Source organism: Pleurodeles waltl, chromosome 1_1 (assembly GCF_031143425.1).
Source record: "Pleurodeles waltl isolate 20211129_DDA chromosome 1_1, aPleWal1.hap1.20221129, whole genome shotgun sequence".
NCBI classification, from domain to species: domain Eukaryota; kingdom Metazoa; phylum Chordata; class Amphibia; order Caudata; family Salamandridae; genus Pleurodeles; species Pleurodeles waltl.
In genome coordinates, this window is record NC_090436.1 from 834541673 (window position 1) to 834567174 (window position 25502).

At 43.6% G+C, this 25502-nt stretch overlaps 1 protein-coding gene across 1 annotated transcript in view; it reads left to right on the forward strand.

Moving 5' to 3' along the window:
• The window catches only part of GDA (guanine deaminase), a 599621-nt gene that overhangs the window by 219041 nt on the left and 355078 nt on the right, over positions 1–25502 (forward strand). Inside the window, exon 2 of the mRNA XM_069228937.1 lies at positions 18489–18797. Coding sequence (XP_069085038.1) covers positions 18672–18797 — 126 coding nt within the window. The 5' untranslated portion in view covers positions 18489–18671. The remainder of the gene's footprint in view (positions 1–18488; positions 18798–25502) is intronic.

Consider the following 25502-nt stretch of genomic DNA (forward strand, 5'->3'; position numbering starts at 1 on the left):
CAAATGATGGTTTAAGGTGAAAGGACAACTAAACTAATTATGGAAACTGGCAAGAGTTCTCTAACAAAAGTCTCATATCAAAAGGAATTGCAAGGATAAGAGGCCCCTTTAAAGTGGAAGAAGAAGTGTGTCTCGTTTTCTTCGAGTTACGTTGTTAAATCAAAACTGTCTATCTATTCCCTAATTCCTCATTGGATGATGTTTGGTGCATTATTAACTCTATCCCATAATTCGGTAAGTACCTTACTAGAACTTTCCACAATTTGTAGTTCCCATGTCCCGGATTGGTCCAAGTTATTGACGTATTCAACAGTTGGAATGTCAGGTAGAGAATGTTACACTTTGCGCTCCAGTCAGTGTCTTCATTGTTTTGAGCAAGCCGGTTCTCATGAGAAAGAATTTACTACGGCTACACACACATAACTCCTGGAAAAATACAGCTTCATGTCCTTCAGGAAACAGCACATTACACGTTAGAAAATACAATTCAATATGAGGCCAGGCCGCTAGGCCCAAACCTTCGCTAAGCTAAGGCTCTCTGATTTAACAAAGCAAACTCTTAACACACAACTCTAACTATGATATACTAATACAAATTAAGATATTATTGCATATAGAATTTCAGATTTAATAAGCTGTTCATTAGTCTTTGTATACATTGATAGCCACTCCCCGTGGGCACATTTCAAAGCATGCATTATTTTCTATGTTAACACATTTTCTATGCAGTTTCATCACACAATATATTGCAAGCTTTTCATATTAATATTGATTAAAAAAACATGCTCCAACAATCCCTCCTCTGATGACACTTGTCATCACACAAAACCTTCCTCACAACTTTTTACATTAATCAGAACTCTTTCAGTTCAATCTCTTCACTTATTGGCTTCCCCTTTAATTTTTCCCTAAACAATGTTTCCCTTTCTTTTTCTTTCCTCCTCTTATTATTTTTTGCCTTATTTAATTTGATCCTTTTGCTAATTTTGCATGCCACACATAATCCAAATAGGCAAGCTATAACAATCAATATTCCCTGTATTATTTTAGGCAATATCCCATGCCAAATGTTGCTAAGGCAATTTACCACTGAAGCAAAACCCCTTCCAACCTTTTCCCAAACACCAGGTTCCTTCAGTTCTTTCAAATCTGTACTATCCCTAGTCAAGTTAGTAAGCATACTTCTCATCTCATTATCTAGTATATCTGCACAACAATGACGCTCATTAAGCATCCTACAAACTCCTCCATTTTTCGCTAAAAGAATGTCTAAAGCAAGCCTGTTTTGAAGAGTCATCGCCCTCTCAGCAGCAAGTTCAGTATCCATTAAAAGTATAGCTCCCGGAAAATTTGTCAGCATGTTATCCACAATAGTAGACAACTTTTGAATCTTTATGGAGTTCAAGATAACTCCCACTGAAGGAATTATTGCTCCAAATATGTCTCCTACTACGCCAGCAACAGTTTCTCTCTTCTGTCTAGTACGATGTAACTCAGACAATTTCGGAAACCTTTTCAAATTGTCAAGTTGGTATATCTTTGGGAAAACTATCCCCAAGTAACATGTCCCATACCATCTCTTCGGAAGACGGTAATAGGCATTAAGCTGACATATATAGTAGATCCCAGGGATCGCCGGATCCTGTCCATTTAACATACACGTCCATTTACTCTGAAACAAAAACACATGCTTACATTCACTCATTCCCACAAACACACTGTCATAGTATGATTTCGGCCTAGATATACAAAGCTTCCCCATGTGTAATGCATCTAAAGCTAACTTCCCTTGTTCCCTAATTGCACCATAACTTTCACTACTAGCAAAAGCTCGCTGCTGTAATCCTTTTTCTAATTTACCCTTTTAATGCCTTCCTTCTATCCTCCGTGTGATCTAAAAAGCTTTTCTCTACAGGTGTAAGCAAGCATGTCAAATTATTACGATGTGCATAAGATGTACTAATTGTCAATGTCGGTTCAAAGAATCCTTTAACTAACTTTATACTATAGTATCTAGCTACCCCACTCAAATCCTCTATTATAGGTACATATGAAAACACCAAATCATGGTTAGAGTTAAAATATTGGATCTCCTCTTGTTTATAAAATCTTGTTAGTAGCAGACTGCAACTTATCCCATAAGTTAAAGGCAAGCTATGATAGGTAACCCCCTCTTGTACCGAAACAGGAATCTGTGTACACACAAAGCAATCTTTCGCTTCCATTGTCTCAACATACTCACTCAGCAAGCGATAGAAAACATTAGTAGATAGTTCCCCTTTTGCATTAGTTCCCTCATGCAAAAATCTCTCATCCAGCTCAAACCTCTCCCAAGCTGCTAGTGCAGTGGTAGTCTCAAGAACTGTAGCATTGTTAGTCCTACTCTTATCCATTAGTGTCATACTCACAATCACAACCACAATGAATATCACACACACAATGACTAAACTAACACCTAAGTATTTACAACACCTACTCTCTACATTCTCCTGCCTAATGTTTGCCATGATCTGTAAAGAATCAGAAAGTGAAGAATAGCAAATTCACAACAACAACAATAAAGGAATGGTCAGTAATCCTCCCCTGCAGCAAAAAGTCAAAATAAGCAAATCTTCCTTCAGAAATTATTTACAGCTTCAATTTCACTCCCAGGATCCTTTGTCAATTCCGGTTAGCAGCTTGTCAAAATCGTTTTTCAAAAGTCAACTCAGGTTCTCATCCAGTAATTTCTCAGTCTCTTTTATCAAGTTCGAGAGCAGCTCAAGTCTCTACACCCTTTTTCAGATCCTATTGTCAAACTCAAGTGCCAAAGTATTGGCCTGGGACTTCTCGATCAAAACAGAATGCCAAGAATTCCTGTTGCCATTCCACTGTCGTTGCATATGCCCATTCAGGACCCGCGTACCTTCTATTCGCCACTCTCTTCCTTTTCAATTTGCGATCACCTTGCAGCTCTCCTTCACTTAGGTCTTCTCTCCTTGTGGTGTCTACCTCTTCCTCTATTGCACCTTCGGCAACCACATTTTCCCTCTTCACTTGTAACTCTGGCCACTTGTCTCCTTTCTGTAACTCCTTAGTCTTTGATATTTTCTGTGGCAACCCTTCTTCCTCTCTTTGCTCTGGGGTATTTTCGCTCAAGGGACCTGCAATCTGCTCAGGAGGAGTCTGGACCCTCTGACTCTCTTCCACCTCAACTCCTTCACCTTATGGGTCTGTCAAGTGCTCTGGCTCATTCTCATAATCGTCTACTTCTGCGAGAACCTCTCCTTGACTAAGCTTCCCTGTCGCCCCAGTTGAGATAGGCTCACCATCACCCCTCTGGATCTCTTCTAATTTGTCTCTTACTGGAGTGACCAAGCCGTCCTCAGCGGGCTCTCCTTCAGTCTCAGTTCCCCTTCGATCACTCTCCGGCCCTGAGACTTCCTTGTCTGTAGTTGGTACTTTTCACAACTCAACTTCCTCATCAGTTGGACACGTCACCTTTTTCGAGTGACTGGCATGGATCCAGTTCGGAACTCCTGCACACTTCACAGCAGAGGTAGTCTTTAGTATCACTTGGTAAAGTCCCTTCCAGTGTGGCTCCAAACACGTCTTCCTTACATGTTTCTTGATGACAACCCAGTCACCAGCTTTCAGGCTGTGTCCTGGATCATGAATCGGAGGCAGGGTGGTATCTTCCACCTGGTGAGAAAAAGAGCGGACCACATCAGCATGACCCTTGCAGTAGTCCAACACCATATCACCCGTGATATTCACAAGAGCATTTGCAGGCACTGCGGGCAGTCTCATAGCACGACCCATGGGAATCTCATGTGGAGACAGTCCTGTTTTCTTGTTAGGCATATTTCTCTTGACATTAATACTAAAGGTAATGTGTCAGGCCATTTCAAATTCGTAGCTGCACACATTTTCGCCAGTCTCGATTTCAGGGTACCATTCATATGCTCCACTAGTTCTGATGCTTCAGGGCGATAACTGCAATGCAACTTCTGCTCAATGTTCAATGCTGCACACAGTAACCTGACCACCTCATTGTTGAAGTGACTTCCCCTATCTGATTCTAAAGAGATCGGAAAACCGAAACGCGTTATCAATTCCCTAAGCAACAACTTCGCTACTGTGAGACTGTCATTTCTACGTGTAGGGTAAGCTTCAATCCAATTACTAAAGATACACACAATCACCAACACATATCTCAACCCTCCACACACAGGCATCTCAATGAAATCCAATTGCATTCTGCTAAATGGACCTCCATCTCTCACAATGTGGCTCAAATTCACCACAGTCCCTTTTCCTGCGTTCATCTGCTGGCAAATGATACAACGATGGCATATTACCTCTGCAGTTTGTCTAAATTTTGGATTAAACCAGTCAATCATGAACAACCTGATCATGGCATCCCTCCCAATGTGTGCTTGGCCATGATAAAACCTTGCAAACTGTGACAAGAGACTGTTTGGCAAGACCATTTTCCCTTCATCTGAAACCCACAAATCATCTGGTCTTTGTACGCATTGCATTCTAACCCAAGAACGCTTCTCATCTTTGCTGGCACGACCCTGCAACAATCTCAGCTCTTCTAGCGTGTCAATCACCCTCAATGCATAACCTGTACATGTCTAATTTTCCTTTTCAGGCAACAATTCCCATTGATCCTTAAACGATATACAGTTCAATGCGCAAAACCTTGCGATTTGATCCACATATTGATTTCCTATTGAAACAAAGGGGGTCATTCTGACCCTGGCGGTCCGACCGCGGAAGCACCGCCAACAGGCTGGCGGTGCTTCTGGGGCCATTCTGACCGTGGCGGTAAAGCCGCGGTCAGAAAAAGGAAACCGGCGGTTTCCCGCCGGTTTCCCGCAGGCCCAGGGAATCCTCCACGACGGCGCTGCAAGCAGCGCCGCCATGGGGATTCCGACCCCCTTCCCGCCATCCTGTTTTTGGCGGTTTTCACCGCCAGAAACAGGATGGCGGGAACGGGTGTCGTGGGGCCCCTGGGGACCCCTGCAGTGCCCATGCCACTGGCATGGGCACTGCAGGGGCCCCCTAACAGGGCCCCATTAAGATTTTCAGTGTCTGCTTGGCAGACACTGAAAATCGCGACGGGTGCAACTGCACCCGTCGCACACCAGCAACTCCGCCGGCTCCATTCGGAGCCGGCTTCATCGTTGCTGGAGCTTTCCCGCAGGGCGGGCGGGCGGTCGGCCTTTTGGCGGTCGCCCGCCAGCCCAGCGGGAAAGTCAGAATGACCGCCGCGGTCTTTTGACCGCGGTACGGTCTTCTGGCGGTTCCCGCCAGGCGGACGGCTTCCGCCGCCCGCGGGGGTCAGAATGACCCCCAAAGTCTTGTGACTTCAGGTGTGTACTGCATTTCACCACGACAATTTCATGAGGTAACTGAATCGCGTGCAACAACTCCTTTATTTTTTAAGCATTTTTCACTGGCGAGCCAGAAGAGGTCAAATAACCCCTCTGAGACCATAGTTGGCTAAAATCATGAACAATTCCATATCCATCAGTATAGATAGTCACTCTCATCTGGACCGAGACATGGCAAGCTCTGGTAAGAGCTAACAGTTCAGCTACCTGAGCGGAATACACTCCTTGAAGCCAGGACGCTTCCAGAATACCAGAAATCGTGCATACAGCATATCCAGCTCTCAGCACGCCTACTGAGTCTCTCAAACATGAGCCATCGACAAAGATAATTTGGTCATTTTCCTCCAATTGGGTATCTTTAATATCAGGCCTTGGTTTGGTGCACATTTCGGTTACCTCTAGACAATCATGTTCTACATCTTCCAAGTGAAAATACTGAGGTTGAAAATCTTCCATATTTTCAACCTCAGTATTTTCACTTGGAAGCAAAGTTGCCGGGTTCAACACTGTACATCTCTTTAGCGTTACATTTGGTGATCCCAATATAATAATTTCATATTTCGTCAACCTTGCATTTGTCATGTGCTGCGTTTTTGTTCGGGTTAGGAGGATCTCAACTGAGTGAGGGACCATGACTGTTAGAGGATTTCCCATCACTATGCCTTCACACTGTGCGAGGCTCTGTACAACTGCTGCTACTGCACGCAGACAACCCGGTAAGGCTGCTGCAACTGTGTCCAAAGTAGCTGAAAAATATGCTACTGGTCGGTTTACACCCCCATGGACCTGTGTCAAGACAGACAAAGAACATGCATCATGTTCATGACAAAACAGAACAAAAGAATTTGTGTAATCAGGCATACCCAAAGCTGGATCCCTACACATGCTCTCTCTTAACTCAGAGAACGCTCTCATTTCCTTCTCGCCCAACACTATGGCACCCTGATTCTCTTTGACCGTCAGCCTCTGCAATGGCTTAGAAATGACTGAGAAATTTAGGATCCACTGGCGACAATAACCCACCATTCCTAGAAACATCCTGACATCTCTCTGCGTCGTTGAGGGATTCATCTGTAGCACTGCAGTTACTCTTTCTCTAGATAACTTTCTCAACCCTTTCTCTATCTAATGACCCAAATACTTCACCTCTCTCTGACAATATTGCAATTTCTTCGGGGACACCTTGTGCCCATTCTTTCCCAGGTGATTCAGCAAGGCAATCGAATCATACTTGCACTTGTCCCTTGTTTTAGATGCAATCAACAGATCATCAATGTACTGCACTAGAGTCGATTGGAAAGGCAGTTCCAATGACTCAAAATTCTTCTTCAGCATCTGATTGAATATGGAAGGTGACTCCGAAAACCCTTCAGGAATTTAACACCAACTGTAGACTTTGTCCAAGAATTTAAAACTGAAGAGAAATTGGCTGTCCTCATGAAGAGGCACAGAAAAGAAAGCTTGGGGCAGATCAATTACTGTGAACCATTCTGCATTGCATGGAATCTGAAACATAATCACAGCTGGATTTGGCAACACTGGGCAACATTTCACCACTATATCATTTATCTTCCTCAAATCTTGAACAATCCGAACCTTCCCACAAGGCTTTCTCAACCCCATTATAGGTAACTACTCAACACCTCTTTCAGGACTCCTTGTTTCACAAAATCTGCAATGATTTGCGCAACCTTTATAAGGACAACTTGCGCCATATGATAATGCAGTATCTGGGGGAATGCAGCATTAGGCTTCACATTGACTTTGACTGGCTCTACTCCTTTTATCAACCCTACTTCTTTCCCTTTCAAGTCCCACACCTTTTTTTGAACTGTTCCCTGTAAGTCCGCCGGGAGATCAGCCATGGTGAACATCGGAAAGAAGTTAATCAGAGGATATTCTGTTGTCTCCGTTTCAGGCTCTGAACCCTGTTCCTCCCCTTCATCATCACTGTTTGTCTGTACCTCAATTCCCTCATTTGAATAGATGATTGAACACCTCGTCTTGCACAATAAGTCTCTTCCCAGTAAGCAAACAGGACTTGAATCGCAAACCACAAATCTGTGCAATCCTTGGAAAGTGCCAAGCTCAACCTGAACCGGATCTGTGATCGGGTTAGTCAGGAGTTGGTTTGCTACTCCCACTACCTTAACTGTCCGTCCCGAAAGGGGCAGTTTCAGAACCTCTGCACTTCTGACTGTAGATCGTGTAGCTCCTGTGTCAACCAAGAATGAAACCTTGTGACCCATTACCTTCCCCTGAACATAGGGTCCTCTCTGAGCTACCTCTAAGGACACTGCAAGCCTACACTCCTCACTGTCTGAACTCTCATCCGACCATTTATCATTTATTCCATTCTCACCACGCAATGGGTACTGTTGCACTGTGTCACTCTTTGACCTGTGACCTGTTGAGGAAGCATCACCTGTTGCTGTTCCATTGGGGCTAAAGGCACTTGCATTTGCTGTCTAGATACCATGGGAACCTGCTGTTGCGCTTGTTGTAACTGTATTGGCTGTATACGTCGCATCTGCACCTGCTGCATAGATTGAAAACCCTGCAATTGATTCACATTATTCTGAAAATTTGGATTTGGACCTCTCAATCTTGGCCGTCTCACATTTTGAAATGAACTGACATCATTGCTTTGTTGAGTAACACCATCCTGCACCATCATTAGGCACTCCTGCTTCCAATGTCCAACAACCCCGCAAACATGACAAGGTAACATCTTCATTCCCTGTGCATCGTTTTGAACTACTACGGTGTTCAAGTCTGGACTACGGTTCACAAAACCTCCTCGACCTCTACCTCTCACTTGCGCCTGAAACATCCTGTTTCCTGTGGCTGCTGCACCATCTGCTGTAGAAAACCTCCCTGCATTCCTGTCTGTGCTGCCTTGATTTGCATCACCATCACTTTCTCCTTCATCTTTCTCTGCTTGTCACTGCAGTACTTCGCATACTGCAACACCTTGTCAATTGGCTTTGCCTGCCAGCAAATCAAATGATTCTTAATCATCTGGCCAATCTCAGGTCTTAGCCCTTTCACGAACCTGAAAACAAGGTGATTCATGTCCTTCACCTCAATGACCTCTGTACCGCTGTAATGCTTAAACGTCTTCAACAACCTTTCATAATAAGCATGTATCAACTCCTTGACTTCCTGAGCCGTTCGATCAATCCTTCGCCAATCAATATTTTTTGGTGAAACTCTCATTTTCAGAAACTCAGTCACCTTATAATAATATTTCATCACATCAGGAGACAGTGCCCCTGTGTTTATGTCCCATGCCAGTTCTCAGTCGGCCAATCTACACTCCTTTTGCACTCGATCCACAAATCGGCTGGAACTATGATCTCAAAAAGAGTATTCAGATCTTCCCAGAGACACTTCGCGAGTTTCACAAACCTGTCCGTCTGCTGATACCACTCTATTGGTTTCTCCCTCAGCCTGGGGAAATCATTTGTGAATGACAGAATATCCCCTCTAGTCCATGGTACATGGACGAGAACCCCTCCGGCAGTCTCTCTCATTGGTAACATCTTTACTGTGCCTGTATCCGGTAATGTTTTAGCTGGCTGTTCTATGCAGTCACTCTTCCTCTTGTCTCTTTTCTTCGCCCATCTGCCTTCCTACTTCTCTAAGGTGCCCCAAACATGTGCACTTTGCAGTATCTCCTTGAGGTGCGCTTTCATCCCAGTAGACCTTATGTGTTCTAAATCCTTTGGCTCAAAATCTAACCTGTAACTCCTTTTCAGATGTTTGGTATTTTCTAAATCTACACCGTACTTATCTGCCAAATTTGCCAACCTTTGGTGCACCCTGCTCACCTCTCTGGTTATCTATGGACACAAGTACCTCAATTCTGCTTCTGTGTATGACTCTAGCCTGTTCACACCCATGCTTCCTTCAACAAGTTAATTGGCTTCCATACCCAACCACATATGGTTCAGGTACTCCTCTCCCTCCGCTCTCCCTGCTGCTACAGGAGTAATCTGTGGAGTATTAAGCTTGTCTAACCAATCAGTCAGCTGTTGTGCTGTTAGACCTTGCAACAAGATATTCCCATCCTGCACGAAAGGTGTCTGTGGTACGTTCGCACTCGAGATCTGCGGAGTTAACAGACTCAAACCTATCTGTCTCATGGCTCCTGGAAGAGCCCCATTTGGACTGAAATCTTACAGGGACCTAGATCCTTCAAATGTCGGTTCCACTGGAGTCGTTCCTTGGGAGCTTCCTACCAACCCTCCTCTTGACATATCTTGGGTCATTACCCCTTGATCGCATACACCAGGCTTTGCCTGCGCATACAAAGGCACTGGTGGACCAACTGTAATATGGCATCTGGTGTCTGTCTGTTTCCCAAAACCTGGAGGACTAACTCCCATATTCTGGTTCATCACTGGTGTCAAATCTGATTGCGGTCCTGCAACTGAAGTATATCTCGGAATCATTTGCAGCTGTACCTGGGGCAGTAAAGGTGGAGTTGGCTCAGTCTGTATCAACTTTGGTCTCCCATATACTTGCTATGTCGGCACCATCAGATTAGTGGTAGTCTCTAAAATGGGTACATCAGGGTAAAGCCTCTGAACCTGCGGCGGTTGCAACTGAGGTTGCATAACCTGGGCAGTGGAAACACCAAAATTACTCTGCACTGGGACTTGTGTCGAGACAGGACTACCCTGTGTTGGATTTTGTCACCTTCTCTAGTGTCAAACCTGCAGGACATGCACTGGTACTCGGTCTATTTTCATCTATCGCATATGGTGGTGGTCGATCATTAAGTAATTGATTAAGGAATTCATCATCTGAGTCATCTACCTCTGACCAGGGCTTCCTAACATTTTTGTCTTGGGAAGGACTTTTGTCCGTCTTACAAGTAGCTTTCCTCCCTTTGTCTTCACCCTCTTGAGCTATCACTAAAAACAGTCTAACTCCATCTATTGTCTCTCTCCTCCAAACTCTCTGTGCACTATCCCACCTAGCCTCCGCTAGTGTCTTTTCTGCTTTCCTGTGTCTCCTTTCAAACTTCTGTTGCTGTTGCCGTATTGCCATTAGTCACCAAATTGCTAACACCTCAAACTGTGCTGGTTTCGGAGGCGGCTTTAGATCCTTCAGCACCCTCCACAAATTTTCTAAGACTCTCAAATTGAACATTCCGTTTTCAGAAAACGCTAAGCACCCCTCTTTCTCCATGGCTTTGCAGCATTGCTTTAACCAAAGACATGGCGCAACACCCTTTTCCTCCATTACAAGGTAAGCCGGTGTACCCTCTGGCGGTGTAACCTCCCCTACACTCGCGGTAATATATACGTCTCCCCTCAAAGCACTCTTTAAAGCCTTGAAAAATGTCATCTTTAGGTCTTTTATTTTATTCACAATCAAATCAGGTAGTGACTTTAATTCCCAGAACTCTCTTCGCCTACCTTATCAACCAATTGCCTGTCACGGACGGCTGCCAATCCGTGCGCGACCCTTCTCACTAACCAACCTATCCCAGCGCGGCTCCAATGACGTCACACTCACACACACTGCGGCTGACAAAGTCTTGCGGCTTGTTTTCCCACTCTCGATTCACACAAACGAATGCAATATATGGACAATTTTTTAGCACAAAGCGCTGCACTCACATGAAGTTTGCTGACTTCCCTACTCTCACACTGCGGAGTACGCCCACTCCTACTAAAACATCATCATCTGGCCTAAAATCCTCACAAACATCACAATCCACCTGCGATATGCATAAGCTGTGCAAGCGCAAAACCCTACTTCATTCACACTGTCATACTCAACTCCCTTCAGCAATCTCCGAGATTCTGGGAGAGTCATTTGAGGCTTAGAGACACATCATCCCTCCAATTTGCATCATTGAAAACTACAAATCAACAAAACCCAATTTATTCGGTACACCTCGCCTACTACCAAACCCTAAGGACCGCAAAGGACCAACCCCATCAATCTCCAACTCTATCAAACCGTGAGCTTTCGTACTGGGGCCCCCAAGCGCCAAACAATCCTCTGCTACCAAAAACTGTTCGCACGTCAGAGCCTAGATAAGTAAACTTACCAGGAGGCGTGTTTAGGCCGACACACCTTTGGACCACGTTTGGAGACTTCCCAGCACGAAATATTTCCTTGTCATCGCCAATCAATAGATCAATAATCAATTCAATACCAACAATCGCTAGTCAATAAACATTTGATAAAATCAATTATTGGACACACCATTGATTCCTCAGTCACAAATAACCACACCAGTTTAGTCAAAAGTTCAGATATTTATTTCCCTATTGGTTACAATCTAATATCATATCTGTTAGTCTCATTAGCAATAAACCCACACCAAAGGAATCCAATCAATAATCAAAATGATATTTTAATTAATACATCTACTAATTTCATTTAGCATCTAGGCACATCATTATACGTATCAACTTAGCAGAGTCTCATTAGTACATGAATCAACAAAGCAAGAACTCAGTTATTTGTCTATTTGCACAAAGTATTAAGGAACCCTTTACCTAACCTCAAATTAGCATTAGCATGTTGGGCTTCTTGCAAACATTTAGTGAACACAAATTTGGAAAACATCTAAACTAAGGCCTCTATCAAAATAGCAGTTGGTACCTAGAAAGAAAAGGCAAACAGACAATTACAATTTGCATCAGATAGTTACCAATCCAACAGATCAGCAAACAGCGTCAGCCTTCGTCCTCAGGACATCAGTCGATTCACCATCAGCAGAGATAGGACGGGACATTCTCATTATAGCATGACTACCGAATGGATTACTTCCCTCAGATAGAGGAGATGTTAGCATCAAGCAAAGAATGGACAAATGATGGTTTAAGGTGACAGGACAACTAAACTAATTATGGCAACTGGCAAGAGCTCTCTAACAAAGGTCTAATAGCAAAAGGAATTGCAAGGATAAGAGTAAGAGTCCCCGTTAAAGTGGAAGAAGAAGTGTGTCTCGTTTTCTTCGGGTTACGTTGTTAAATCAAAACTGTCTATCTATTCCCTAATTCCTCATTGGATGATGTTTGGTGCATTATTATCTCTATCCAATAATTCTGTAAGTACCTTACTAGAACTTTCCACAATTTGTAGTTCCCATGTCCCGGATTGGTCCAAGTTATTGACGACTTCAACAGTTGGAATGTCAGGTAGAGAATGTTACGCTTTGCGCTCCAGTCAGTGTCTTCATTGTTTTGAGCAAGCCGGTTCTCATGGGAAAGAATTTACTACGGCTACACACACATAACTCCTGGAAAAATACAGCTCCGTGTCCTTCAGGAAACAGTACATTACACGTTAAAAAATGCAATTCAATATGAGGCCAGGCAGCTAGGCCCAAACCCTCGCTAAGCTAAGGCCCTCTGATTTAATAAAGCAAACTCTTAACACACAACTCTAACTCTGATATACTAATACAAATTCAGACATTATTGCATATAAAATTTCAAAATTAATAAGCTTTTATATTAGTCTTCGTATGCATTGGTAGCCACTCCCCGTGGGCACATTTCAACGTGTGCATTATTTCTAGGTTAACAGATTTTCTATGCAGTTTCATCACACAATATATTGCAAGCTTTTCATATTAATATTGATTTAAAAAAACATACTCCAACAACGGCGGTGCAGAAAAGTCCACCACCCCATGCAGTATTTACAAACGGGCTCAATGGGACCATTTTGCCAGTTTGAGAAACCCTTTCGCCGCATTATACCTGCACCAGGTATTATGTATGCAAAGAAGGCATTCCTCTGCAAGGAGGCACTTTGGAAAGGGACAATGAAATATGCAAGATTTCACTGCATCATTTTAGCATCATATTTTTTAAAGCCTGCTCAGGGCAGGCATTAAAGTGATGCTGTGCTGTTTTCTATGGGCCTCCCTGTTCTTTGCTGGACTAGCATAAACCTTTTTGACGCTAGTCCAGCAAAGCGCCACAACTGCGTCAGACATTCTGAGACACCTGTGCTAACGAGTGCCATGGTGCACTGTTTTGTAAATACAGCGCTACCATGGTGTCGTTAGGGGGGCGCAAACAAACTGGGGCATCTTGTGCGATGTGCCAGTTTGTTGTAAATGAGGCCCATAGCGCCTCCTATGCTGGTAGTTGTTTCTTGGTCAGGATCCCCCTTTGTAAACTGTCCAAGGATGCAGTCTGGTGCGACAGCATGAAGGAAAAACCCCCAGCATGTTCCTCTATTTTAAAGTACAGCTTCAATCACATATCCTGGCTGCGTTCTTTCAAATTCCTTTCAGGCTATTTCCCTACAGGAGTCTGAATATTGTTAGACAGTGAAAGACATAGTTGCAAGGCATGTTTTCTCTTAAATAGAAAGGGAAACATTGTGAGAATAAAGTCACTTGATATTCATAATACAGTTTGAAGCGGCCTGGGTGTGTCTTTAAGACTGCGCCCAATACAGGCTTTCATGAACAAGATCCATCGCATGCCCCTGCACTCACCGGATTTTAAGAGCAGCAGGGCGTACACTGAATGCCTGGGCTGTACCAGGCAGAATTTACAAACACATGCATGAAAATATATCCTGCTCCAGCAGTCTCGAGCCATAGCAGCTAGCAGTGAATGGGATTGTGACATGCATTATCTCAAGACAGTGGGGTATGTGTCATGGGAGTAGGAACCGTAGAGGTTGGGCGGATTTATCCACACCAACATTTGGAGTGCGGGTGCAGGAGACAATATCAACCTCAGATCTTATGAAGTGGAAAGTGAGGATGTCACAGTGCCAGAGAGAGCATGATTGTCAGAAGACATGCTGCACATCATCTGAGTCTTGCAGCGCCACTTTGGGAGGGGGGATAGAGGCTGCTCAAACATCACAACTGCCGCAATTAAATACTTAGCAAAAACCTAAGACGTCTCTGAGCCTCCACGGCGTTTACAGTTTGGGTTGCAAGGGCTTAAAGAGACACTTGCAGTATGATTTCAGACAGGCATGTTTTGTCACTGTGTTTGATCTTCACTTTCTGTGGGAACTTGCCACATAGTAAAGCACACCTTTAAATCTTATGACTATGTACGTGTAATTAATAGTGAATAGGGTCAGAAGTATTTAAGGTATATTTATTGAACTCCAAGTACTAACACTAATTAAATAACAATATTTGAATAACTGAACACAACAGGCTAATCTATCTTTGCTGTTAAATAGGACAGAGAAGTGTGTAACCTACAGCCTGTAGACTGCACAATGTGCCTTCCTGGACTCAAATCCTAGCTTCCCCCCTTGATCAAATTGTGTCACCTTTGGCTTATCACTGTCTTCAATATGATTTGTTTTCCCTAACCATCCAATTTCAGAGCAATGTTCAGCACAGGCTCTATGCTCTACAGAAACTTACTTCATATATGGCTAATATAAATTAATCTTGTTTCACATCTAATAACCATTTAGGCTACATAAATAGAGAACATGACAGATTGACACGTTTTGAGTAACTCTTGGTGAGGTCGTGAGGGCATGGGGTTATTCCTGTATGTTTCATGTTTTAAAAAAGTATTACATTCAATAAACACACTCTGTTCCATTTTATAATTTTATAATCCTAAAACACTGAGAAATGTTGAAATTCGATTTTTGTTTATGTTAAAGTCCTTATCATATTCTTTCATGACATTTGTTTTACACCTTTTTTTGATTCGACTCCTGCTTTGGTTCTTAGAGCCAAGACAGATTGCTGGCTTGGCCCTCCCCAAGGCTGTCTGTTTTCCCCACCCGGAAATATATTCGGGTTCATTTACAAGTCGCTTGCGCCACTGTAGTGTAATCTCTTCTGACGTTACGGCAGCGCCAAAAAGTGTCTTTACAAACTTTGTCACAGAAAAGCACACCTTTAAATATTATGATTATGTACATGTAATTAATAGTGAATAGGGTCAGATTTAAGGTATATTTATTGAACTCCATGTACTAACACTAATTAAATAACAATAATTGAACAACTGAACACAAAAGTCTAATCTATTTTTGCTGTTAAATAGGTCAGAGAAGGGTGTAACCTACAGCCTGTAGACTGCACAGTGGGCAGTCTTGGACTCAAATCCTAGCTTCTCTCCTTGATGAAATTTTGTGACCCCCCCGCTCATCACTGTCTTCAATATGATTCGTTTTCCTAAACCATCCAATTTCAGAGCAATATTCAGCACAGGCTCTATGCTCTACAGAAACTTACTTTATATATGGCTAATATAAATTAATCTTGTTTCACATCTAATACTTATTTTGGCTACATACATAGAGAACATGACAGATTGACACGTTTTGAGTAATTCCTGGTAAGGTCGTGAGGGCATGGTGTTATTCTCGAATGTTTCATGTTTTAAAAAAGTATTACTTTCAATAAACTCACTCAGTTCCATTTTATAATCATAAAACACTGAGAAATGTTGAAATTCTATTTTGTTCATGTTAACGTCCTTATCATATTCTATCATGACATTTGTTTTACATCTTTTGATGACTTGGCTCCTGCTTTGGTTCACAGAGCCAAGACAGATTGCTGGCTTGGCCCTCCCTAAGGATGTCTGTTTTCCCCACCTGGAAACATATTGGGGTTCATTTAGAAGTCGCTTGCACCGCCGATGTCATGGCGGCGCAGAAAAGTCCCCCACCCCGTGCAGTATTTACAAATGGGCGCGATGGGACCATTTTGCAAGTTTGTAAACCCTTTTGCCACATTATACCTGCACTAGGTATAATGTATGCAAAGAAGGCGTTCCTCTGCAAGGAGGCAGTTTGGAAAGGGACAATGAAATCTTCATGATTTCACTGCGTCATCTTAGCGTCATATTTTTTAACGCCTGCTCAGGGCAGCCATTAATGTGATGCTGTGCTTTGTTCTATGGGCCTCCCTGTGCTTTGCTGGACTAGCGTAAACATTTTTGACGCTAGTCCAGCAAAGCGCCACAACTGCGTTAGAAATTCTGAGGCAGCTGTGCTAACGAGCGCCTTAGTGCGCTGTTTTTTAATGGTGTTGTTAGGGGGTGCAAACAAACTGGTGCATCGTGAGTGATGTGCCAGCTTCTTGTAAATATGGCCCATAGCACCTCCTACGCTGGTAAATGTTCCTTCGTCAAGATCCCACTTTGTAAACTGTCCAAGGATGCAGTCTCATGCGAGAGCGTGAAGGTAAACCCTGCAGCATGTTCTGCTATTTTAAATTACAGCTTCAATCACATATCCTTGCTATGTTCTTTCAAATTCCTTTCAGGCTATTTCCCTACAGGAGTCTGAATATTGTTAGACAGTGAAAGACATAGTTGCAAGGCATGTTTTCTCTTACATAGTAAGGGAAACATTGTGAGAATAAAGTCAATTGATATTCATAATACAGTTTGAAGCGGCCTGGGTGTGTCTTTAAGACTTTGCCCAATACAGCCTTCATGAGCAAGATCCATTGCATGCCCCTGCACTCACCGGATTCCAAGAGCATCATGGCGTACACCGAATGCCTGGGCTGTACCAGGCAGAATTTACAAACACATGCATAAAAATATATCCTGCTCCAGCAGTCTCGGGCCATAGCAGCAAGCGGTGAGGGGGATTGTGACATTCATTATCTCAAGACAATGGGGTAGGTGTCATGAGAGTAGGAACCGTAGAGGTTGGGGGGATTTATCCACACCAACATTTGGAGTGCGGGTGCAGGAGACAATATCCACCTCAGATTGTATGAAGTGGAAAGTGAAGATGGCACAGTGCCAGAGAGAGCATGATTGTCAGAAGACATGCTGCACATCGTCTAAGTCTTCGCAGCGCCACTTTCGGATGGGGGATACGGTTTGCTCAAACAGCACAACTGCCGCAATTAAATACTTAGCAAAAACCTAAGACGTCTCTGAGCCTCCAGAGGCTGCAACCACCAGTTTGGGTTGGCTTAAAGTGGCACTTGCAGCATGATTTAAGACAGGCATGTTTTTTCACTGTGTTTGATTTTCACTTTCTGTGGGATCTTGCCACATAGTAAAGCATATCTTTAAATCTTATGACTATGTACGTGTAATTAATAGTGGATAGGATCAGATTTATTGAAGGTATATTTATTGAACTCCAAGTACTAACACTAATTAAATAACAATAATTGAATAACTGAACACAAAAGTCCAATCTATCTTTGCTGTTAAATAGGACAGAGAAGGGTGTAACCTACAGCCTGTAGACTGCCTGCACAATGTGCAGTCCTGGACTCAAATCCTATCTTCTCCCCTTGATCAAACTGTGTGACCCCCCCAGCTCATCACTGTCTTCACCAGGATTATTTTTCCTTAACCACCCAATTTCAGAGCAATATTCAGCACAGGCTCTATGCTCTACAGAAACTTACTTTATATATGGCTAATATAAATTAATCTTGTTTCACACCTAATAATTATTTAGGCTACATAAATAGAGAACATGACAGATTGACACATTTTGAGTAACTCCTGGCGAGGTCATGAGGGCATGGGGTTATTCTTGAATGTTTCATGTTTTAAAAAAGTACTACTTTCAATACACACGCTCAGTTCCGTTTTACAATCATAAAACACTGAGAAATGTTGAAATTCTATTTTTTTTCATGTTAAAGTCCTTATCATATTCTTTCATGACATTTGTTTTACATCTTTTGATCCCACTTTGTAAACTGTCCAAGGATGCTGTCTCGTGCGACAGCGTGAAGGTGAACCCTCCAGCATGTTCCACAATTTTAATGTAAAGCTTCAATCACCTATCCTGGCTGTGTTCTTTCAAATTCCTTTCAGGCTATTTCGTTACAGGAGAATGAATATTGTTAGACAGTGAAAGCGGTAGTTGCAAGGTATGTTTTCTCTTAAATAGAAAGGGAAACATCGTGAGAATAAAGTCAATTGATATTCATAGTACAGTTTGAGGCGGCCTGGGTCTGTCTTTAAAACAGATTAGGTCCCTAGTTTTACATAATTCTAGCCCCGAAGGAAGCAGCTGATGTCCCCTGGGCTGAACATGTGGTTTACCTCCTGTAGTTGTGCTGAAGTTGTGCTGAAGCTGTGCCTCGCAGTACACGAGCTAACATTTGAAGCTGTTCTTATCGCTTCCCCTCAGACTTTGAACCCACCGCGGTGAACAGAAGTTCATTCCGCGCTTGACTTCATTGGAGCGCGGACAGCCCGACCCCTTAGCTCTTGTCCGTGACTTCAAGGCAGGAAGAGACACTTCGCAACAATCAACGCTCACTTGACGGACATCAGCAGTCTCTTCGTCAGCGTCTTGCAATTCTGAGCCACGATGAGCTCCGCAAATGAAATCCCCACAATAAAACACGTTTTCAAAGGAACGTTTGTTCATTCTACCTGGAACTCGCCCATGGAAATACTGGAGAATCATATTCTGGGAGTGAGCAGTACCGGGAAAGTAAGTGACTACCTACCTATATTGTACCATATTACAGTGACTGACTGCACCTGCAACACCCTCAGTACGTGCCAGTTAATGGTGGTGACAGCGAGAATGCCTGCCCTGTCCGTTTACAAAGTTGTAAAAGTATTATTTCTTTCTTTGTAACGTACATAGCTAGTAGGTGATAGGAACAGGGAACGAACCACAAACATAAAAAACACGAATGCATTCTATGTAGTTTGCAAACGTAGTATATCTCCTTGCTTGGGCTCAGTACCCCTATATAAATGCAATTGAAACACAGTACAATGACTTGTATATTTTGCATATTTTCTAGGAATTTAAAGGTCTGTATTCAACAAGAAGAATGTCGTTCCTGTGCTTTTCAGTTTCTAATTCAGTGATCTGACATGATTTACATGAATAGCTTTGTTTCAACCACGAACATAAGATAAAACACAGTACGTCATATAACGTAACACCGCATGAGGCTCAACCCAGAGCAATGGAAGCTCTATTTGCTCTTGCATTATGTTACCCCTACAATTGTGTAGGAATACATCTCAGACATTGCACGGAGATTGGGCATTTCAAGGGGTGGCTTTAGGGTTTGAAAAAACTGACATGTGAGTTTGTGTACATTGGCAAATACCTCTTCAACCTCTTCTAACCCTAGAAATGGTCAGATATTTACTCACCTCAGGGTCTACAATAAAAGCCTTTCTAAGTTGAGAAGGGGTGCTGAACGCCCTCATGTTCGTGGCGATGCAGGGCAAGAGTTTTTTCAACTATGTGAATATCTTATCGAAAAGTGGATATGCCAAAACCAAAAACAACAAAAAAACGCGATAAAAGATTTTCCTATGATTATGCCTGGAAAACTGTAACTGGATCATGATTCCAGGTGGGCGCCTGAATGTTTTAAACCCGCTCCAGAAAGGCTACCTGGTCCTATCGGGCTTTGTAGTACTCCTCCCCTCTATTTGCCCTTCTTTCAATAAGAGTCAGAGGCCCTAGGGTGGAGGTCTAAGTTCGCAGTTTATTAACGTTAAGTCATAAATCATGAGATAGTCATAATTCATCATGACAGGACAGTAATCGATCAATGCTATACGCCATTGCTATAAATCCTCAAGAACTTCAACATACATCAATTATATAGTCACAAATCAGTGATTTCCAGTCCTAAGCCATTTTGGGAACACCCCAGATCGTGTTTGAGAGCGCCATCTGACCCAGGTTCCTGTCCATGTGCAAGAATGAAAAGGCTCCTCGTTGCGTGTAGCAGCTTCTAGGCTTCCTTTGCTACCAATGTGAGACTGCCTTTGCTGATAAAACTAATTGTTGGCTATAACTGGCTAGAACAAAAAGACACTGATAGGGGCTTCAACTGCCAGAGTTGGTAGTTGCAGTGGTGGTACACCACTGCTCGCTGCGAGGTCACCAGCATTCAGGAGCGGCTGCTGCTGACTGTGCTCCGCCGGGCTTAAGGCCTTGGTCTTTCACAGTATGTACTTGTGGCCTGTAAATAAGACATGTTATGCCCACCACAATCAGACTCCTGCAGCCAGCTTTTAACCACTATGACGCCTAGACCACCTGGCACCCTAACATAAGGGAGTGGCTCAAGATCTCCCTATCCCTTCAGGTCTAAAGTTAGACTTCAGGTATAAAGTTAGACTTTAGCTCTAAACGTAGACTTTACGTCTAAAGTTAGACTTTAAATTTAAACGTAGACTTCAGGTCTAAACGTAGACTTTAGGTCTAAACTTAGATTTCATGTCTAAATTTAGACTTGAGGTCTAAGTTTACCTTTTTGAATCGGGCCCTAAGTGCTTTAAATCAGCAAACAGAGGTACAGTTAGCACCTTTTTCAGTGAAAAGCCACGTTTTCTGGGATTAAGTAGGTTGTGTACTTTCCTTTCAGCAACTGATAAGGAGTTCCAGAGATGGTAGCCTTGGACTGAAAGCTCTGCTTCCCCAGTTCTGTAGCATGTATCTGGAAATTGCAAAAGTATGATCGTTGATAGATCTTAGTCTTCAAGTTGGATGGTGTATCCTAATCGTTTTTGCTAAAATGATGGGGAGGGAGCCGTAATATGCTCGGCTCATAAGACAAGCAGCTTTAAACTGATTACATTTAGTGACTGGTAACTATTGAAGTTGTAAGAAAATGGGTTATTGGTTGAGTGGGTGGAGACCCCAGGCAGGCAACAACCACATTTTTTCAGAGTGAACAACATAAGTCACTAACTTAACCTGTGATTAGGTCTCTGATAACTTGGCAGAAAAGCAGTCAGGCTTAACTTAGAGGCAATGTGCAAAGTATTTTTGTGAAACACAAACCTTAATAAAGTGAAAACACAATGCAAGAAAAGTCTCAAACCAATTTAGGAAAATAGAATAAAATGTAATAAATAAAATGACACCAAAAAAATTCAATCCTATCAGAATAACAATCAATAGGAATTGCAAACTTTTTAGTGCAAAATAGCACCTAAAAGCTCAAAGCGCCAACCACTTGTATCTGGTCCTGTGAAACTGCGGCAAAATCAAAAGTTAAGGCCGAACACGATGGAGTATGGGTCTGATGCACAAGGTGGATTGAGCCCAGTCTCAGCTTACCTTTGGACTTATAAGCAATTTTGAAGAAACGTTCCTGAGAAGTTACAGTTCAGCTGGGCAGGGCAGCAGATGGTGTCCAAGGAGGAGGCGTTGTCACTGGGAAACTGCTGGACAGTGTCACGGTGAAGATTTTTACCATCAGACTGTGTCACTTTTTTGGAAGCCGCTAATCTCAGGCAAAATGAAATTGCAGGCTATAGTAAATGAGGGCTCCATGAGACTGGATACATTTGTCGAGAGGTCCTGCAGAACAGGATTTGCTGCTGTGGAGAACCAAGGCAAAGTCAGGCTGACTGGCGAAGCAGCTTGAGCAGATCGGCTGGTGGGTAGATCCCGGTCCCCTATCAAATCTCAGAGCACTTTTTGGTGAAAGATTTTCTAAGTTCCAAGTTTTAGGGTTATGCAGGAGCAGCACCTCTAACACCACTTCTAGGGGTCCAGGAACTGGGCGGCACAACTTGGGGGTTAGGACTCTCTCCGGCAGAGGACTGATGCAGAGTTCAATGTCTCTGAAGCTTGTTATCTTCCTACAGCTGACAGAGGAAGCTAGCCAACTAGCCATTGGAGTCACTTTTGGTGGGCCTCGTTTCAAGGAGATGGTACAGTTCTCCTTCAAGGTAAGGTAGGCCTTCAAACAGCAGGGCAGTCCTCTGGTAGCAGCAGGGCAGTCATCTGGGAGCACAGACAGTCCTTCTGAAATCTTCCACAGGTCCTGGAGATTGTTCAGAGGGTCCAGTATTTATACCTGGTGCCAGCCTTTGAAGTAAGGGGACATTCTGGGCTACCCGCATCTGCTTCTGGAAAGTTCTACCCTTTCCCTGCCAAGGCTCTAAGACGTCTGGGGTAATAAAAGACTAGTGTCATGTTCCTTTGTGTGTGCTGGAGGCAAGCCTCTTTGAAATGTATGTGGGGCAGGTAACAGCTCTTCCCCCAGCCATCCAGGCAGGATCATCCATCCTGCCTACACCCAGTCTCCTTTCTCTCACTGTCTGGCAGGAATACACAAGCCCAACAGCAGAGCCGTTCACAATGATGTGACCCAGGACACTGGCAGCAGGCACCAAATGGTTAGGGAAGAAAATGCCTACTTTTTAAAAGTGGCATTTTCAGAGTTGTTACTTGGAATCATACTTCACTATTAGAGGACATGAAATTACAATTACTTTGAGTCCAAACATAACAGTTCTACTTGCTCCCAATCAAAAGTTAGCACTTAATAAATGTAGTAGTATAATTCAATGTTATCTAATGGGAGAGATGTGCCTTACCGTAGTGAAAAACAAATTTAGTAGTTTTTCACTACCAGGACATTTAAAACTTAATCCCACACATTTAACTTTGTAAAAATATACTTCACTCTGCCCTGAGGACCTATAGGGCCTACCTTAAGGGTGACTCATGTGTAACAAAAGGAAGGTTTAAACCTGGCAAAAGGTTTAAAAGGAAGGTTTAAGCATGGCAAAAACTGTCAGTTTAAAACTGCACTACAGGCTGCAATGGCATGCTTGAGATATGGTAAAGTGCTACTTTAGTGGGTGGCACAGTGAGTGCTGCAGGCCCAATAGTAGCATTGAATTTGCAGGCCCTGAGTACATGCAGTACTACTTTACTAGGGACCCAGAAGTACAATAAATGTGCTAATCACATACAGGCCAATTCTATCATGTGTTAGGGAGAGAGCACACACACTTTAGCACTGGTTAGCAGTGATGGAGTACATGGTCCTAATGTTAAGAAAACCAAATTCAGAAAACAGGAGGGGTGAAGGTTAAAAGGTTTGGGGGAAGACTGCATGAAGAATGTCAGGTCTAACATGTCCCCCCCCAGGTGAAAGTAGGGCGAACTACCCACCCTCATGTGAGCTCGCATCACTAAGGCGGAAGAACCTGGAAAGATCATCAGCATTGGAGTGGTCAGTCCCAGGAAGGTTCTCCACCGTAAAGTTCATTCCCTTTAGGGAGATGAATCACCTCAACAGTTTAGGAATCTTACTCTCCATCTCCATTAGCCATCTGAGGGGCCTGTGGTATGTTTGAACTCAGAAGTGAGTCCCAAACAGGTATGGTTTCAGCTTCTTCAATGCCCAGTCCACAGCAAAGAGTTCCCTAGTTATTGCACTTCACCTCTGTTCCCTGGGAAGGTGCCTCCTGCTAATGCAGGCTATATGTTGGTCTGGACCCTCTCCATTTAGCTGTGAAAGCACATTCCTTATGCCATGTTCTGAGGTATCCATCTGGACAATACATTCTTTGGAGAAGTCAGGGGCCCTGGGTACTCGTGCTGTACACATGGCCTTCAGGCTGTCAAAGGCTTTCTGGCAGGCTGTTGTCCAGATCACGTTCTTGGGTTGCTTTTTAGCTCAGTCATGGGGACAACAATGGTCCCTTAGCCTTTGACAAACCTCCTTATGATATCAAGTGAGCCCTGGGAAGGACCTCACATCAGTCTGAATCTTAGGGGGTTCCTAATCCAGGAAAGTCTGAATCTTGGCTTGGAGGAGTTGCAACTTGATGTCCCAGATAGACTACAAATCCCTGCCCTATCTGGCACTTACTGGCCTTAATCATCAAGCCTGCCTGCTGCAGGGCCTGAAGAATCTCCTCATGGTGGAACAGGTTGTCCTCCCAGTTGGAACTGAAGACAGCAATGACATCCAGGGAGGTGGCACTGAAAGCCTCCCTCCCAGGCAGGACCCTGTTGGCCAGCCTCTGGAAGGTGGCAGGGGCATTCTTTAACCCAAAGGGTGTCACCTTAAACTGGAAGTGGTCCTCTGGGGTGGAGAATGCAGACCTCTTCTTAGCCCCCAAAGTCAGGCCAATTTGCCAGTACCCAGATGTCAAATCAAAAGTACTTAGGAACTTTTCAGCCCCCCTAGCTCCAGCATCTTGGTCACCTCCCCCTTGATGTTGGCTCTCACCTTCTCAGACAGTCAGTAAACTTCATTTTTTGCACTCAAAAGTTTTATTGAGCTTTTAACAGAGCACACAAATGCTGCTCGTATGATACAGAGAGCAGATTGCAAAGTGACAGCAGTACATTCGAAAAGCGTTGCATACACACCACACAGTCATGGTAAAGGCGCCATTAACCACAGAATAACAAGTAGTGCAATCGCTGAGCAGTGACCATGTTACAGCAATGACAAATATCTGTGCCAGCTCAGTAAGATCATCTCAGTACATTCAAGAAGTATAAACAAGACAAGCCTCACATCCTTATCAGGGGTCTCAAGATGTAAAAGGTGTGTGTTTAGCATGTGTCACCTGTCTAGGTCTCTCAGAAAGGAGCTCCAGGAGAGCTATGAAGCATAGGCTGGGCTATGGCGATGCTCCATTCAATATCGTCCTACTGTAAGAACTAAAGGCCAACGGGCCCAACAATAGTGCACAAGAGAATAAAGGAAATGAAAGGGAAAGAAAAGAAAAGAAAAGAAAAAATGGGAGGGGTGGATATGACAGAGAACGACCAAACTTGTGGGACAACTCTCCAAAAAGACAAGGAAGAAGATGAAAAGGAAAAAAAAGGGGAAGTGGGAGGAAAGGGGGAAGGAGGGAAGGTACCACTTAATAGGCCATGGTGAGAGGGGGGGGGAGAAGGAAAGAGAGAAGGATAATACCAAGACAGGGAGGAGGAGGAAAGGAATATTTAAAATTGCTTGAAGGTGACCCTGTGCTATAAAAAGCCAAGAATCAGGAGAGTCCAGGGTGGCAATGTGGTCAACCAGACAAGCAAAGAGCACATAGTCTGGGTGGTTGGAAGCAAAGGGGCTCCATACGTGGTGTGCAACCAAGTAGGAACTGCAAGAGACGGGTGAATTTCTTATCCATGAAGGATAGTTTGGGTGGCAGATTTTCTATGGCTAGAATGTGCCAGAGCCTTGTGAACCAAGAACAATGGGGGGGGGGAGGGGGGGGGGGGCAGCAGCAGGAGGCTTCCATGCTAGATCAATGAACCACTTTGCGGCACTCATCATGTTCTGGACTAGGTACAAATCTGTACACATTAGAGCTTTGCATGTGGTTGGGTGAATACCCAGAATGATCATGCAATAGTCTGCCGGTATGGGGAACCCATGGTGTTCTTAATATGCCCCAT